General features: G+C 42.7%; 1 protein-coding gene across 1 annotated transcript in view; it reads right to left on the bottom strand.

The window, feature by feature from the left end:
• The window catches only part of LMNB1 (lamin B1), a 54,509-nt gene extending 49,592 nt beyond the window's left edge, over window positions 1-4,917 (bottom strand). Inside the window, exon 1 of the mRNA XM_005682690.3 lies at window positions 3,668-4,917. Within this exon, the coding sequence (XP_005682747.2) occupies window positions 3,668-4,026 (359 nt within the window). The 5' untranslated portion in view covers window positions 4,027-4,917. The remainder of the gene's footprint in view (window positions 1-3,667) is intronic.

Below are 17,352 nucleotides of genomic sequence, written 5' to 3'. Positions count from 1 at the left end.
GGGAGGCTCCAAAATCACTGCAGATGGTGATTGCAGCCATGAAATTAAAAGACGCTTACTCCTTGGAAGGAAAGTTATGACCAACCTAGATAACACATGCAAAAGCAGAGACATTACTTTGCCAACAAAGGTTCATCTAGTCAAGGCTATGGTTTTTCCAGTGGTCATGTATGGATGTGAGAGTTGGACTGTGAAGAAGGCTGAGCACCCAAGAATTGATGCTTTTGAACTGTGGTGTTGGAGAAGACTCTTGAGAGTCCCTTGGACTGCAAGAAGATCCAACCAGTCCATCCTAAAGGAGATCAGCCCTCGGTGTTCTTTGGAAGGAGTGATGCTGAAGTTGAAATTCCAATACTTTGGCCACCTCATGCGAAGAGTTGACTCATTGGAAAAGACTCTGATGCTGGGAGGGATTGGGGGCAGGAGGAGAAGGGGACGACAGAGGATGAGATGGCTGGATGGCATCACCGACTCGATGGACATGAATTTGAGTGAACTCCAGGAGTTGGTGATGGACAGGAAGCCTGGCGTGCTGCAATTCATGGGGTCGCAAAGAGTCAGACACGACTGAGCGACTGAACTGAACTGAACTGAACAACTGGGTGCTAGAAGTCAATGGGTCAATATGATACCTTCCAAGCTGTGAGGAAAAATTCCGAAAGTGGAATTTTATATACCTAGCCCAACAATCAATCAAGCATGAGACAAAAATTAATTATTTTCAGACATACAAGACTTGTAAAGTTTAAATCCTGCCATCTTTTCTGAATAAGTAACTTAAAGCTTCTCCCAACAAAATGAATGAAGGAACCAAGGAATCAAAACTATGTGATGCAGGAGTAAACTAGATCTAAATCAGGTATATTAGTCTGTTGGTTGCACACCATGTCTTAAGAGCAGGGAACTTAGGGAAGAAAGTGGCTTCGCATAATAGATATTATAAATAGATATCTTCAAAATATCTGAAGATATGCTAAAGGAAAATTTTTCTTTAATCAGCAAGAAAGATGGAAGGCTATTTAAGAACAAAAGAAAGTTAAGACTGAAATATCAAAGTAAAATGTGCATGTTTTGAGGAGTTGATACTTACTAAAAAAGAAAATATATCTGACTCTGACAACAGAAATATATGTATAGACTCTACATATATAAATATACAATAGATATATATCTATCAAGCAATTTTTCTACCAAATCCCAGCAGACATCTAAAATATTGTTTTCAGTTGTCAAGCCCTCAGACAGGCCTTCCTTAACTACACCATCCCTCACCCTGCTTTATTTGTACTCCCCTAGTATCTGTTACCCTAGCATCCTATCACATACACTGATTTCATTGATTCTACTAATAATACACATATTCTTCACTTTCTCATCTTGCTGAAACCAGCATGCATTTTACAATTCATGCAGAGCGTTCCACCACTAGTCAGCCAGGTGGCAGTCTTGTTACTATGTAAAAAAACCTTCCAAGTGGATGCCTTCTGGAAAGATAATAAAAGCACCAAAAATGTTTCAGATTATATGAAACACAGTTCTTACTTGCTGAGTATCTCCCCTACATTAACATAAGGGCAGTAACTTTTTTTTTTTTAATCCCTGTATCCTCCACATAAAACAGTGACTGGCACATAACAGATACTTGATCTGTGTTACAGTTAACATCCCTGAAACCAGGATGGGTCCTACAGGATATATCCTACATATTTGGCCCTGAAATTTCTTTTTTCTTAGTGGTACATATGATACTGGTGAATCACATAAGCAATAGCATCCAAGATAAGAAATTCAGCAACAACAAATTTGGAGGAAGAGGGGGACAGCGGTGAGAGTACTGACCCATTTCAAAAGGCGACTCCAAAGGTTGAAACATCCAGGAAACAGAAATACAAGCTTTTTTTTTTCCTTTGCTGAGAGGCAGGCAGGGATATTAGCTATCAGACCATCTCCCACCAAGGATGGAACCCATGTGTGCCCCCTGCATTCTGCCATATTCGTTCAGCAAGATTTTAACCACTGGACTGCCCAGGAAGTCCTAGCTAATTATTTTATTTTGTGGAACTAAATACTCAAAGAAATAAAAACAAAAAGAGCTAAATGTGATTTGTCTCCTGGAAAGAGTCAGGAGACATCATTTATCACTATGAGGCAGTCTATATAGTGTTTTAGTTTTACCAAGTGTACATACTCTTTCTGAACCGTTTTTCAAATATCTAACATCAGGGAAGTTGAAATTCACATATACAAAACCACAGGGACCCAGACAGGGATATTTACACGGATGGAGACAGAAACACTCAGGAGAACACAAAGTAAAAGTCAGAACCAGGTATCTCCAGAAATTTCAGTTGGCAAGAGGGGACGGAGACCCCCGGAATTCTGGTGACAAACAGCAATACTCTAAAGCATGACGTCAACACCAACTGCCTACTGGTGACAACTGTGCCATTATTTTTTGCCTCACAAAGGCAAGGTAGGATCGGCAAAGTTTATCTCTGTGCCCTGGACTGATAATTCACACTCTTACGAATTAATTACAAGCTTTCCTTCGTTCGATCCCTGGATTGAGAAGATCCCCTGGAGAAGGAAACAGTAACCCACTCCAGTATTCTTGCCCCTGGGAAATCCCATGGACAGAGTCCACCGGCTCGCAGAAGAGTCCGACACGAGTCAGCGACTAAACAACTACAAACTCCCTCACCACAACTCTCCACATTTATACAACCCCCCTTTCACCAGCTCTGGCCTGTCAACACGACAGTTGGGGGCACTGTCCTAGGTCTAGCTTACATTCGAAAAATCAAGTGACTATTTCTTGGCGATGCAAAAGTTAGGCGAGAGGACTGTTGCGGGGGGGAGGGGGTAGGTGGTCCGGCGATCGGAGAGCAGTGGCCATACAGGCAAAAACCCAGCTTGCGAAGTCCTCTGCAAAGCATCCAAGGACCTGCTTCTATCTCCACAGAAAGGACACCTTTCCCCAAAGCGAAGCAGCTTGAAAACCCCAACTTGCCAGGAGGAGACAGTGGCGCGCGGTTCAGACTCCTCCCCTCCCTCCGTGCGCAAGGCAGGCGCAGAACGAGCGCAAAATGTCACAGGGCCAAGACTAAGCGCGCCAAAGCGGGTCCCACCCCCGGGAGACCGGGACGCCAGAGGCAGGTCCCTCCCCTTCCTCTCTCTCGGCCCGCGCAGAGCTCATTCATTCTCCAGGCGGGCAGCGGGATCTCCCCAGACAGCCATTCTTGCACCGCAAACCCAGCAGACGCTTTGTCTCCGGCCTGGCCGGAAACCGGGGCGCGCATTCAAGCGCGCGCCCTGACGCCACCTCCCCGCACCTGGCGCCCGCCGAGTCCCGGGGCGGAAAAGCCTTCTGGATCTTACGGTCCGAAGCCGCAAGCCGGGCGCTCGTCGCTGGCGGGCCCACGCACGCACTTCGCCGGGTCCTACTAGGTATCCAAGATCGGGAAATGTGCATCCCCGTCCCACTATCACTATTGCTTGAGGGCTCTGAGCGACCCCTGCCCAGAATGAAAAACACTAGATTCTTTCTTCTTGGAGACCGAGACCCTGCCCGTTCCGAAGGGCGTGGGCACTCCGGCCCTCGCCTCCCGCCCGAGCAGCACCCCCCGGTCCGTGTGTGAGGTACAGCGGCCGCCAGGCGAGCACTCACTTGAGGAGCAGCTGGTCGTGCTCGGCCTTGAACTTGCCCAGCTCGATCTGCAGCTTCGCGCGCTCGCGGGCCGTGTCGTCGAGGGCGCGTCGCGCGTCGGCCAGCTCGGTCTCGTAGAGCGCCTTGAGGCCGGTGAGCTCGCGGCCGCGCACCTCCTCACGCTCCGTCACCTGCAGCTGCAGCGCGCTGTTCTCCGTTTCCAGGCTGCGCACCTTGTCGATGTACACGGCCAGCCGATCGTTGAGCTCGCGCAGCTCCTCCTTCTCTTGGAGCCGCGACAGCCGCGTGGGGCTCAACGGCGTGGCGGGGCCGCCGGCGCGACTGCCGCTCCGCGGCGGCACGGGGGTCGCTGTCGCCATGGCGATCGGCGGGGAGAACGGAGCGCGGAGGCCGCGGGCAGCGTCGGGACACGGAGGGGGCTGCAGAAGGCGAAGCGGGAAGGAAGGCACGAACCGGCGACCCGCGCTCGCGGAGAGGCCGCCGTGGGGAGGAAAGACGGAGGACCCGGGGCTGGCGGGAGACGGGTTACAGCACAAAGGGCAAAGGGGGAGGACCGCGAATCAATCAAACGTAAAAGGCCCTTTGTAAAAAAACAGGCACAGACACACACGCGCGCACACACACACACACACTCGGGAAATACGGGGCGATGGTGCCTGAAAGGGCCGAGCAGAGTCCGCGCGCCGCCGCCACCGCCGAGTCTCCCGCCCGCAGCACTTTGTTTCCTCTCAGGCGGCGCAGAGCCGCGGGCGGGGGGAGGAGGGCGGAGGGGCGGGCTGGCTGCGAGCCGCGGGGGGCGGAGGTGGCGCGGGCGGCGGCGCCGCCCTCCCTCCCCAAGATGGCCGGCGCGCTCCGGCATCGCCACGTGACCGTCGCTGGCCAATGAGGAGCCCGCAGCTCGGGGGCCGGGCCTGTAAATTCAAAATCGGGCCCTCAGGCAACCGTCGGCTCCGCGCGCCTGGCTGGGCGTGGCTGGGGAAAAGGACCGAGGGCGGCAGGGAGGGGCAACGGGGACTGCTCGCGCCGCGGCCTTGGGCCCGGCGCTGGCGGGGCCTTCCCACCACCCCGCGGGGACCCCCTGGCGGGGCAGGGCCAGCGGATGGCGGGAAGAGGCGCAGAGGTTTCCGGGGCGGGTCTGTGCTACCACCCACACCAGGCAGTTCAGGGAAATTCAAAAGTAAACGTTTCTAATAGCCACACACGGAACTCGCAGAGGCTGGGATGACCGCGGGCGTTGTGACCTTATCCCCGCCCCGCCAAGAAGGTTCGGAAAACTGCCTGGAGGCCGGACCGCGGTGGAGTTACGTAATGGGCGCTGGTGACTCGCGTGCGGGTTCCAAGTGCAAACCTGTGCTTTTCTGTCTCAGTGGAAAGCGTATCAGAACACCTTCCCATCAAATTGACACACGTGCGTCTTGAAGACAAGATAAAAACCGAAGAAAAATCGGTGTTGACAGGCGGTCCCTGTTCCGTTTTATTTAACAACTTAGGGCCTTATAAAATCAAAACCTCACATGTGGTATGATTAACACGTTACTGAGTATTTAACACAAGCTGTTCATGCTCGTGCTTCAGTAAAATCAATGCATCGAAAACTAAACTTGTGAAAATGTAAGTGGAAATGACTTTTTGCCTTAAAAGGGGAGCCCCTAAACTGTTGACCACAGTTCTAATAGAACGTCCATTAATCCCTTTGAGAGTTTTAAACTTTCATCTTTAACGTTTATTGAAATTTACTATGTCCCCTGCCCTGGGCTTTTCGTGGATTATCGGTCCAGACATTATGTGGTATGGAAACTAGATTCTTTCCATTTGAAAATGTCTCCACTTAATACTTGAATTTCCCTACAATCTCCTGGCAGGCGACTAGACAGTATTTGAACCAAGGCGGTTCCGCTATAACCTAGAAGGCCATCTCATAACCGTTTACAGACGTATCTGTAGAGTAATTACAGATTGTGCGAAGTCGCTCAATCGTGTCAGACTCTTTGCGACTCCATGGACTGCAGCCCGCCAGGCTCCTCTGTCTGTGGCATTTTCCAGGCAAGAATACTGGAGCACCTTGTCATTTTCTACTGCAGGGGATCGTCCCCACCCGGGGATCAAACTCTTGTCTCCTGCATTAGCAGGGGGATTCTTTACCACTGTGCCACCTGGGAAGCCCCCAAAATTACCGGTTAGTTACCTTAATAATGGCAGGAAGGAAGACTAGAATGTTCTTTAAGTATTAATCGAGTCATGTACATAAGAATTAGTCAAGGGCACCAGGCTGAGTATCATCTGTCAATTTCCTGGCACTCTGAGTGACGACACTCTCCTTAGTGGTTCTGTTTCCTGCTCTATCTAAAATACTTCCTTACTTAACCTCCTTGATAATTAAAAAAATTGAAAAGGTTCTAGTTTGAAGTTGGTGTTAGGAGTTTATAAATGAGTATTAAAATAACTTTAATAACTTAAAAGGATCTTGAAAGTCTAGATTACTTATAAGAAATGAGGCCTACAGAAGGTGAATACTAGGCCCAAGATGGTAGAATCTGGATTGCAATGTAAATGCATTCTCCTTGGGGCCCTTTCCCACTGATGACTTGGCTTTCACTCCATACCCTCCTTTAACACCTCAGACATTTTTTAAAAAATGGAAATTTTTAAAAATTATTTTTTTTCCCATTTTTGAAGTTTCAACATTGAATGTGATTTCAGGCATGGTCTTTACTGCTCTCAATGCTATTAAGCTGTCTCTTGAAAATTTGGGAATTCCTCAGTCTCATTGGTTTAGGAAACAGTATGTCCTATTAGCTGAAATAACACATAGACTGGAGTCAGACAGTTAAGGTTTTGCTGTTGATAGCAGTGTTAACTGTATGGAAATTATTCCTTGGTTTCCTCATAGGAAAATGTAGATGATTCCTATCTAGCAGGGGTTTGCAATAATTAAAGTAACGTTAAGTAATATGTGTAGTGTTTAGACATAATATGGGATGGCTAAATAATAATCCTTACTAATAGTTATCCTGTGTCTCCAAGCAAAAGCAATGAAAAACATGAAATTTTAGCTTTAGAATTAGTTAATTGTGCAAATATTTGATCAGGCACTTTACCAAATGAACACATTCCTTTCTTATTCTCTTGGCTTTTCCCATGCCTACTCCATACCTAGAGTAAGACTTGTTTCTTCCCTGACCTTTCATACTAAGTGTGTCCAGCCCTCTTCTTTTAAGCATTTCCTGCAATCCCATTACCTCCAATGTTTTCCCCAGTAAATGAGAAGTAAATACTATATAAATATGGTGACAAGAACAGCCATGATTTCAAATATTCTGCCTGATTTTTTTTCTGTGAACCTTTACTTGTCAGTGCACATGTTCTGACTAGTGGTTAGCCATATACATCGCCCCCAAACTTCAACTTCCCAGGGCATCCTTTACCTCTGTAAAACCCCTCCCAGAGCACACAGCTACCTCACCACATACAGAGAATTAGACCTTTGCCTTCCTTTTTTTGTATGTTATGTGGATCTGGGACGGATAAATACAGGATACCTATCATGGCTGGGCAGAAGGGACCCAGACTAGGATGAGGGTGGGAAGGAAGGGAGAAGAAAAGGAGAGACTGAAAGCTAGCAGTAATCCAAGTTTGTCCCAGGAGAGGGTGGTGACAGCTGGCAGATAGCTGAGTATACAGTGTAAACACATGGGGTAGCTAGGGATTCAATACAAAATGAAAGTGTTGCTAAATGGTGTCTCTCTTTTTAACCGATGTATGTTTTCCAAATATTTGAATGGTGAAAAAAATTAATATATGATCTTACATTAAACCAGATTGTTTCTATTTAATATACTTTGCAAAGTTTATACTTTTCCAGTTATCATAGAAACATAATACATCATGTTTCAGAAGATTGTTACAGAATGTTACAGAATCCCTTCCAACTCTGATAAAAATAATATTTGTGTTTTTAAAACCACCTAAGAGTTTTTGTAGTTGTTGTTTTCTTTGTGGGTTTTTTTGTTTTGTTTTGTTTTTTTGCCACACCACCTGTGGATCTTAGTTCCCAGAGCAGGATTTGAACTTGTGCCCCTTGCAGTGGAAGTACAGAGTCTAGCAAGTTTACTAATAATTACCCTGTGTCTCCACAGCCTAAGAGTTTTAGAGGTTATTTATCACCTTCAGTAAACTTGTTCTCTTAGCATAGCCCCTTGAAGTTTATATACTGCTGAAAATTGTCTTACAAATTGCTTGTTAAGATCTGGACACAGGGCAAAGTAGAAGTGACAGGATTGTTTTAACTCAGTGGTTCCATCTGAGAGCTTGTGATTTAGTCAAAAAGAAAAACCAATTTGCAGTTTTGTATTTTAGTTTTATTTTATGCCAAAATATGTTCATGCCACAGCTTTTTTTTTTTTTTTAAGTTATCTTTAAAGCGTTTGTTAAACTAATACCTGGCTTTTAACAGCTTTTTTTTTTTTTTTTGCTCTTACAAAAGTATCCCCCTTCACCCTATATTCTGCATCTTTGCCTTTAAATGGTAAAAATAGCAAAAGCCTAGAGTCCAAGAGTAGGATTTACAAGTAATTCAGCTGTTTCTGCTCTGATTGGAACTGACCCCACTCAGCTTTTCATGATCAGTCTTTAGTCACTTTATCTTGATGTATGATTTATTCCTCCCAATTACACTTTAATTTACTCATTTAGTTCTTAGTCTATTGAGCTGAGACTTTCCTTGCCTAAAATTTCCCCAACAGTCTGCCTCTTTCGTTTTGCCTTAGATTTCCCCATAAAACTTAGTCTTTCAGGTCAGTCTAGAAAAGTGAGGATGCTGTTTCCAGACCCCACAGCTGAGTTCAGGAAAGCAGAGGAAAAAGGAAGACACAGTATCTGCACAGTTAAAAGGGGAGAATAGAAGAATGAAGCTTCAACCAGGTATCAGTGTGTTCTTTTCTTCTTCCTCATTACCACAATTTTGGGGTGCCGTTCTTCCCATAATGGCACAGTAAGCCAGAATTAAAGATAATTACACCATTCTCAGCTTCTACATTCAGTAGCTTTGACATTGGTATAAGAAAAGATTTGAAAAAAAGTGTAATCTGGCTGGACCTCCACCCCGTTTCTCATCCTTACCATCTCAACCCCAATAAATGCCTCCTGGCTAGGAGAGGGAGGAGAATTTGAAGCCAGATACACTGGGAGAGTCACGGTCCCTTGTCCCATCCCTGAACTGAGTTCAGGATAGGGGTGGAGGATATCCAAGAGTGGAGATGGTTTGTGCCTCACAGCAAAGTCTCCTGTTTGCTTCTATCTCAAGGCAACAGAACAGAAGCCAAGAGCAGCCTTCCTTAAAACCACTCTAGGGAGCAGCCTCAAAAAAAAAAAAAAAAAAGCCAAAATGGGTGGGAGAAGCAAGAAAGGAAATGCAGAACAGCCAGGGAAGCTGGCCTGAAATTCTCCAGAGATTTGCACATTAAAATATATATATATATTTAAGTAGAAACAAAGATTCAGGATACCTAAAAAGTTATGCTCATTTGCTCACTCATTAATCCATGCACTTATTCATCAGACATTTGTGGAGGACTTTAACTATGTGCAGAGCAGGGATGACTAAAGTCCAAGCATGATCCCTGCTTTGAGGAGCTCCACAGTCCAGTGGTGGATAGGCATTTGTGCAAATAAATTCCACCCCACAGTGCCCCGTGCTAAAACTGAGGCATGAACAAGGTAATGTAGGTTCATTAAGGACCAAATAGGCCTCTGTGTTGAGAGGAGGAAAACACATGGAGCCAGATGATCTTTGAGCTGGGCTGGGAAGAATGTCAGCCTCCAGGGACTGGAAAATATATCGGGGACTTAGAGACCAGTAAATGGCAACCCACACCTCCAGGGAGAATTAGGGGGAAACCCTAGATGGAATCCTAACCTCCTTATGTTGTGCTTTTTATTTCAAACCACACTGCATACGGGGTGCTTTAAATTGGGAATTAGAAAAGGTGATAAGGGAAGCAGATGTTGGTCAACAATCTTAACTTCAGGCATAGCTTACATTGTCAGGAAAAATGGGAAATTGAAGAAATTACGGAAAAATTAAAACAATTACATTACTTAAGCTGAGTTGTAAAAAAACAGTTATGCCTCACATAAAGCAAAACAAAAATAGATAATCAACTAAGCAGGAAATTTTGGGTAGCTCCTTTGTGCAAAGCATAGCACCATGTGCATTCAAAGAAATGTTTTAAAGTATGATACGTGGTTCATTCCCTCCATAAAGGTATCATCTTGTGTTGGTGGAAATGAAATGTATTACATGCTAATAAATAGGTTAGGCAACTAAATCGTGAGTGACAAAGGCCTCAAAGAATGACATCATTGGCAAGTGTTAAATCTCTACAAAAACGTAGAGAATGAAGAAATTAGAGAATGAGAGGACAGCGTGAAGAAAAGATTTAACTAGACATTGACGTAGAGAAAGTCTTCTTTAGTAAGAGATTTGATTTATAAAAAGATTATCTTGACACACAGTTTTTCAGGAATACAACTGTTCCATAAAGTGAGATGATTCTATATTTTTGATTGTATGAAACATTTGTATTTGTCTATGTTTAGCATGTATATTAGAAACTGGGCAAGAAATATCCAGAATTTGGATCCCCACACGCTTGAGTTTTAACAATACCAAAAATATTCTGTTAAAGTCACTGAAAGGAAGTGACATTCAAAAGTGAATAGTAGCCTCTCTGATTTACATGTATATTGTGAAAAGTAGGAAGTGAAACGTTCATAGATTGCTGATGGGAGTGTAAATAGTACCACCACTTCAGAAAACTGTTTGCTCCTTATAAAGTTAAAAATGCTCCTATGCTGCGTTCCAACAATTCTGTTTCCAAAACAAATGAAAGCACATGTCTACTGAATGACTTACACAATAAGTTCATAGTAGCTTTATTCACAATAGTCCAAACTGGAGACAGTCCAAATGCCAGTCAACAGAATAGGCAAATAAATCATGGTAAAGTACTATTGAGCAATAAAGAGGAATAAGCCTCAGATACACGTAACAAGGTGATGAATCTCACAAGCAACATTTCATGTGATTCATTTATATGAAATTCAAAAGCAAATTAAGTGTAATCTGTGTGAAAGAAGTCAGAACACTGGTGTGTACTGTGGTGAGAATCGATTAGAAAGGGGCATGACAGAGCATAGGCCCATGCATAAACACAGGCATCAGATCTCATTAAATTGTACATTTCAGATCTGTGCATTTTGCTGTATGTAAATTTTACAAGGATGAAAACAACCCAGTCTCTTATAGATTAAATTGAAAAATTTGTGAGGTATACTTGGAAGTTTTTTTTTTTTTTTTTTTTTGGTAAGTGAAAACCATTTCCACCTTATTTGTTGCTTGAATTCTAAATTTTCTGTGGACTGTTCATGTTTACACCTGTGCTATAAATCTCCGTGATTTCTTCAGGAGTCAAAAACTTGTATAAACCCTTTTTTTTTTAAAGTTTCTTGCTTAGTCAGATTTAAACGATGTGTTTGAGTAATGAAGCCAGATGTTAAGGGTAAAACTGGTGACTTGAAGAGAGCTACTGCCAACTTTTGTCTTAAAAAGTTTGGAATACAGACACTAAAAAACTGAGGACTTAATAAAGGAAGTTCTAAATAGAGAAACCTAAAACGGTAGTTTCTACCCATGAAATTCTGTTTTTCACTCCTATATTGGTTTCATTTTATAAGATGACATATTTAGACACTGATCATTCTGTTGATCAGATACAAATACTGAACTCTAGTAATCCAAGGTCCTAAATTCTTCTATTAATATAACAACTTTCTAAACACTAAAGACACACTACAGTTTAATTAATGAGGATAGAGAAGAAATTTTCAAAGGGGATGGGGATCAGGAAGAAGGGAAGAAAAGGGGGGTTATCAAAATCTAGGACAGCAAAAAAAATTATCTGTTGTTTTAATAAACATATTTAAAAGTCTGACTAAATCTTCTTGGCCAGACAGGTTTTGTAAAAGCTGTGATGCTTAACTGAGTGCTGGGAGAAAGGGCAGAAGGCACCCTGTTTATAAGGGGCTTTCTCGATTTGGGTAGGCAGATGAGATTTTTATGTTTATCAAAAGAGGTTGTGGGATGATAAAGTTGTGGGATGATAAAGTTATGAGACGCTGCAGTGGAGAATGCAGAGGATGTATACCACGTAGTTCCTGCCGTTGGTCTGGCTGGGGCTCTTGAGTCACATCCAGAACCACACACACCTGTATACTATTACATACCAGAAGTAACTAAGTCAGACAACCCACCATGACAACCGTGACTCCAGACAAGTGCTTTTACTGTGACATTCATTTGAAAAAATCACCCTGTGGTAACTTGAATCAACCCTTTCACAAGGTTTTCAGAAATGTGTTGTCATTTAAAAGAAGTTGGTTTCATTTCTCTAAACTTCTTAGTTCTTTTCATTTACTACATACTTCCCTTAAGGGAGTTAAGTTGGGTTGATCTCAAAATGAGGGATGCAGAAACAAAATCTCAAGTGTCATTGGAAAAACAGAAGTTACAGGAGTGAGCCCAGCACCGTTATTTTTAAAAGTGAAGTGAATCTAAAAGATCTGCTGCACCCCAAAGTAATTAAGATGTCATTCCTCCATGAACCCCCCTGGCATGATCATCTCCAGCAGTCACTTGGAACCAAGCAGATTGCTTTTCAGTTTATCATTTTGACCAAATCATAAGACTTATCGCCAGTGGAGTAATTCCCTGAGGGACAGTGCAAATGATGAAATGTTCTCCCCTTTCTTTCCACAATACCCAACTGGGAGTGGAGCAATATACAACAGCGGATAATCTAAATCCCCTTGTGTCAGAAAGCATTTAACTGGAGGCTTCCGGTGTGCTGTTCTGGATCTGTCAAGAATCCTCTGTTCCTTATTAATTCTTGAATATTCAGGAATTAAGAGGAGAGGCAAGCCTCTCCCGGGGCTGAGGGATCCAGGCGTTTCCTTCCTTAGTTTTTCAATACAGTGATAAGTACCCTCTTCCTTCTTAGGAACCATATGATAAAAGTGATTGTTTACAACTCTCTCTCTCTTTAATATGGATTGCCTATGTTTTGTAAGTCTGGAATTTTAATCTTTATCTGAGAATAACTACCTTGTAAGACAGTATATATGCCCACATCATGTCGATTAAAACACCTTTGCTCCATCAGAGCTTGCGTCCCCGTGTCTTTCTGTCTTTCTCTCTCTCTCTCTCTCTATTTCTGGCTGATTTCCTGGAACGCAAAAGCCGGCTGTGTAACCCAGGAAATATTAGCCTCTTTCCTTTCGCTTTCTCATCGTCAACTCCGGATCACCAGGTTCCGGTCCATTAAAGGACCTCAACACCCTGGCCTTTCATCCATCTCTCATTTCTCATAATAAGTCTACCTCATCTAAGAAGTGAGCAAAAACCCTAATAGGCATGAGTCAAGAGATTTTTATTTCAAGATTTTTCCAGTAGTCATGTATGGATGTGAGAGTTGGACCATAAAGAAGGCTGAGCAGTGAAGAATTGATGCTTTCAAACTGTGGTGTTAGAGAAGACTCTTGAGAGTCCCTTAGACTGCAAGGAGATCCAACTAGTCAATCCTAAAGGAAATCAACCCTGAATATTCTTTGGAAGGCCTGGTGCTGAATGAAGCTCCAGTACTTTGGCCACCTGATGTGAAGAGCCAACTCATTGGAGAAGACCCTGAGGCTGGGAAAGATTGAGGGCAAGAGGAAAAGGGGGCGACAGAAGATGAGATGGTTGGATGGTATCACTGACTCAAAGGACATGAGTTTGAGCAAACTCCAGGAGATAGTGATGGACAGGAAAGCCTGGCATGCTGCAGTTCATGGGGTCACAGAGAGTCAGACATGACTTAGCAATGAACAACAACAAAAATCCTTTTAAAGTCTTTATTGAATTTTGCTACAACATTCATTCTGTTTCTGTGGTTGGGTTTCTTGGTCCCATCTAAGAAACATCTTGGCTTCCCAACAAGGAATCAAAACCTGAACCCTCACCTGCACTGGGAGGTAAAGTCTTAACCACTAAACCACCAGGAAAATCCCAAGAGATATCTTAAAACTTCAGAAATCAATTACTTAAAAACGTAGTAAGAATTCCATTTGGAAAATTTCTTATTTTCTATAACTTTTGCCTGAAAATGAATCTGATCTGTAATGTATATTTCATAATTGTCTACCTATTATTGATAAAATAATACCAAATATAGCAAATAACAATATATAAGGTAAGACTTTTTAACCTTAAATAGGAGCAGCCTATCTCAGTTTCAGATTTACTATGTAATCTCAAATGCTTCCAACAAACTTCATTATGAAGAAATTGGAGGAAATCAACCACTTGATTTAAAATGCATATGTATATATTTATTTATATTTAAATATAAATTTATTTAATTTGTATTTAAGTAAACATTTAATTTAAATAAACATTTGTTTAATTTATATTTAAATGAATATATGTTTAATTTATATTTAAATAAATATGTTTGTTTATATTTATTTAAATATTAATGTATTTATATCAGGAGAGAGGTTCAAAAGGGAGAGGATATATGTATACCTATGGCTGATTTATGTTGAGGTTTGACAGAAAGCAAAATTCTGTAAAGCAGTTCAGTTCAGTCACTCAGTCGTGTCCAACTTTGCGATCCCATGGATTGCAGCACGCCAGGCCTCCCTGTCTATCACCAACTCCCGGAGCTTACCCAAACTCATGTTCATTGAGTCAGTGATACCATCCAACCATCTCATCCTCTGTCATCCCCTTTTCCTCCCATCTTCAATCTTTCCCAGCATCAGGGTCTTTTACAATGAGTCAGTTCTTCACATCAAGTGGCCAAAGTATTGGAGTTTCAGCTTCAGCATCACCCTTCCAATGAATATTCAGGACTGATTTCCTTTAGGATGGACTGGTTGGATCTCCTTGCTGTCCAAGGGACTCTCAAGAGTCTTCTCCAACACCACAGTTCAAAAGCATCAATTCTGCACTCAGCTTTCTTTATAGTCCAACTCTCATATCCATACATGACTACTGGAAAAACCATAGCTTTGACTAGACAGACCTTTGTTTCCAAAGTGATGTCTCTTCTTTTTATTTTTATTTTTTATTTTTTTGTCTCTTCTTTCTAATATGCTGTCTAGGTTGGTCACAGTTTTTCTTTCAAGGAGCAAGCATCTTTTAATTTCATGGCTGCAATCACCATCTGCGGTGATTTTGGAGACCCCAAAAATAAAGTCTGCCACTGTTTCCCCATCTATTTGCCATGAAGTGATGGGACCAGATGCCATGATCTTCGTTTTCTGAATGCTGAGCTTTAAGCCAACTTTTTCACTCTCCTCTTCCACTTTCCTCAAAAGGCTCTTTAGTTCTTGGCTATCTGCCATAAGGGTGGTGTCATCTGCATATCTGATGTTATTGATATTTTTCCCGGCACTTGATTCCAACTTCAGGTTTATCCACTCCAGCATTTCTCATGATGTACTCTGAATATAAGTTAAATAAGCAGGGTGAGAATATACAGCCTTGACATACTCCCTTTTGTATCAGGAACCAGTCTGTTGTTCCATGTCCAGTTCTAATTATTGCTTCCTGACCTGCATACAGATTTCTCAGAAAGCAGATCAGGTGGTCTGGTATTCCCATTGCTTTCAGAATTTTCCAGTTTGTTGTGATCCACACAGAGGCTTTGGCATAGTCAAAAAAGCAGAAGTAGATGCTTTTCTGGAACTCTCTTGCTTTTCCGATGATCCAGTGGATATTGGCAATTTGATCTCTAATTCCTCTGCCTTTTCTAAAACCAGCTTGAACATCTGGAAGTTCACGGTTCACGTATTGTTGAAGCCTGGCTTGGAGAATTTTGAGCATTACTTTGCTGGCATGTGAGATTAGTGTAGTTGTGTGGTAGTTGGAGCATTCTTTGGCATTGCCTTTCTTTGGAATTGAAATGAAAACTGACTTCTTCTAGTCCTGTGGCCACTACTGAGTTTTCCTAATTTGCTGGCATATTGAGTGCAGCACTTTCACAGCATCATCTTTCAGGATTTGAAATAGCTCCACTAGAATTCCATCACCTCCACTAGCTTTGTTCATAGTGATGCTTCTTAAGGCCCACTTGACTTCACATTCCAGGATGTCTGGCTCTAGGTGAGTGATCACAGCATTGTGATTATCTGGGTTGTGAAGATCTTTTTTGTATACTTCTTCTCTGTATTCTTGCCATCTGTTCTTAATATATTTTTGCTTCTGTTAGGTCCATACCAGTTCTTTCAATTAAAAAGTAAATAAATTTTAAGCATAATAAAATGCATGTATACATATATATATCATACATACATAAAAGTGTATTTTGACACACTATGTCTTGAGGGATCTTAGCTCCCTAATCAGAGATTGAACCTGTATCTTGGCAGTGGAAGCTCAGAGTCCTGACTACTGGACTGACAGAGTATTCCCTAAAATGCATATTTTAAAAACTGAGTGTGGTATACCAAGCAATGAGAAAGAGAACCATAGATGTATCACCTGTCCCAAATATCAAATGCAGATACAAAAATGTGACATGTGTATCACATATTAGCAAGAACAAAGTGAATGTGAAGTGTGGAAATTTGGTAGAATTGCACAATTGTATATTAGGATTAAATTAATGCTCTGGGGCATCACTGGTGTTCCAGTGGTTGACTCCACACTTCCAACATAGGAGCCAGAGGTTCAGTCCCTAATCAGGGAACTAAGATTCCACGTGCCACTCCATGCAGCCAAAAAATAAATTTTTTTCTGTCCTGGATTACCACCAATATACTATTTCACTTCCCATTTGTCTTTTAAAGCTGTAAAAGTGATTTAGTTTTAAGAGTTAAGCAGTTGCCCTGGAGAAGGGAAAGGCTACCCACTCCAGAATTTTAGCCAAGAGAATTCCATGGACTGTATATCCATGGGGTCGCAAAGGGTTGAACACGACTGAGCGATTTTCACTTTCACTAAGCAGTTGAAGATCTGGATGCCAGATCTGTTTCGGTCATTGGGGCAGGGCCAAGAAAGAATGTGAAGACTACTTGGAGACTACTTCAGAGATAGAGGTGCCCCGCGTGCTTGGCATGTCCAACTCTTTCCAACCCCATGGACAGTAGCCCTCCAGGCTCCTCTGTTCACTGAATTTTCCAGGTAAGAATACTGGAGTGGGTTGCCATTTCCTCCCCCAAAGGATCTTCCTGACCCAGGGATCCAACCTGTGTCCCTGGCATCTCCTGCGTCTTCTGGGTTGGCAGGTGGATTCTTCACCACTAGTGCCACCTGGGAAGCCCACTTTAGAGGCAGAGTGGGCTGATTTAACCAATCACTGGACAAATAAAACAGAATATTGGGGGACCGATGAAGATTGGGGTTCAGGGAAAGTAAAAGCAGGACAGTAGAGACAGGCATACCCGAGTGGGTAGCCTTCTCAGTCACTATATGACCTGTGAACCTCCATTTCCTCATCTGTAAAAAGCAGAGAAAACTACCCTATCGGGATGTTGAAATAAATGGATATGTTAATGTATCTAAAGTATATCTGTTACATAGGCAATGCTTAGTAAATATTTTTCCTTTCCCTTCCTCAAAAACAGATATCAGGATATTAACT

The sequence above is a fragment of the Capra hircus genome, chromosome 7, assembly GCF_001704415.2.
Source record: "Capra hircus breed San Clemente chromosome 7, ASM170441v1, whole genome shotgun sequence".
In the NCBI taxonomy this organism is placed as follows: Eukaryota; Metazoa; Chordata; class Mammalia; order Artiodactyla; family Bovidae; genus Capra; species Capra hircus.
Note: the sequence above shows the minus strand (reverse complement) of the source record. Positions and strands in the feature narration are given on the sequence as shown.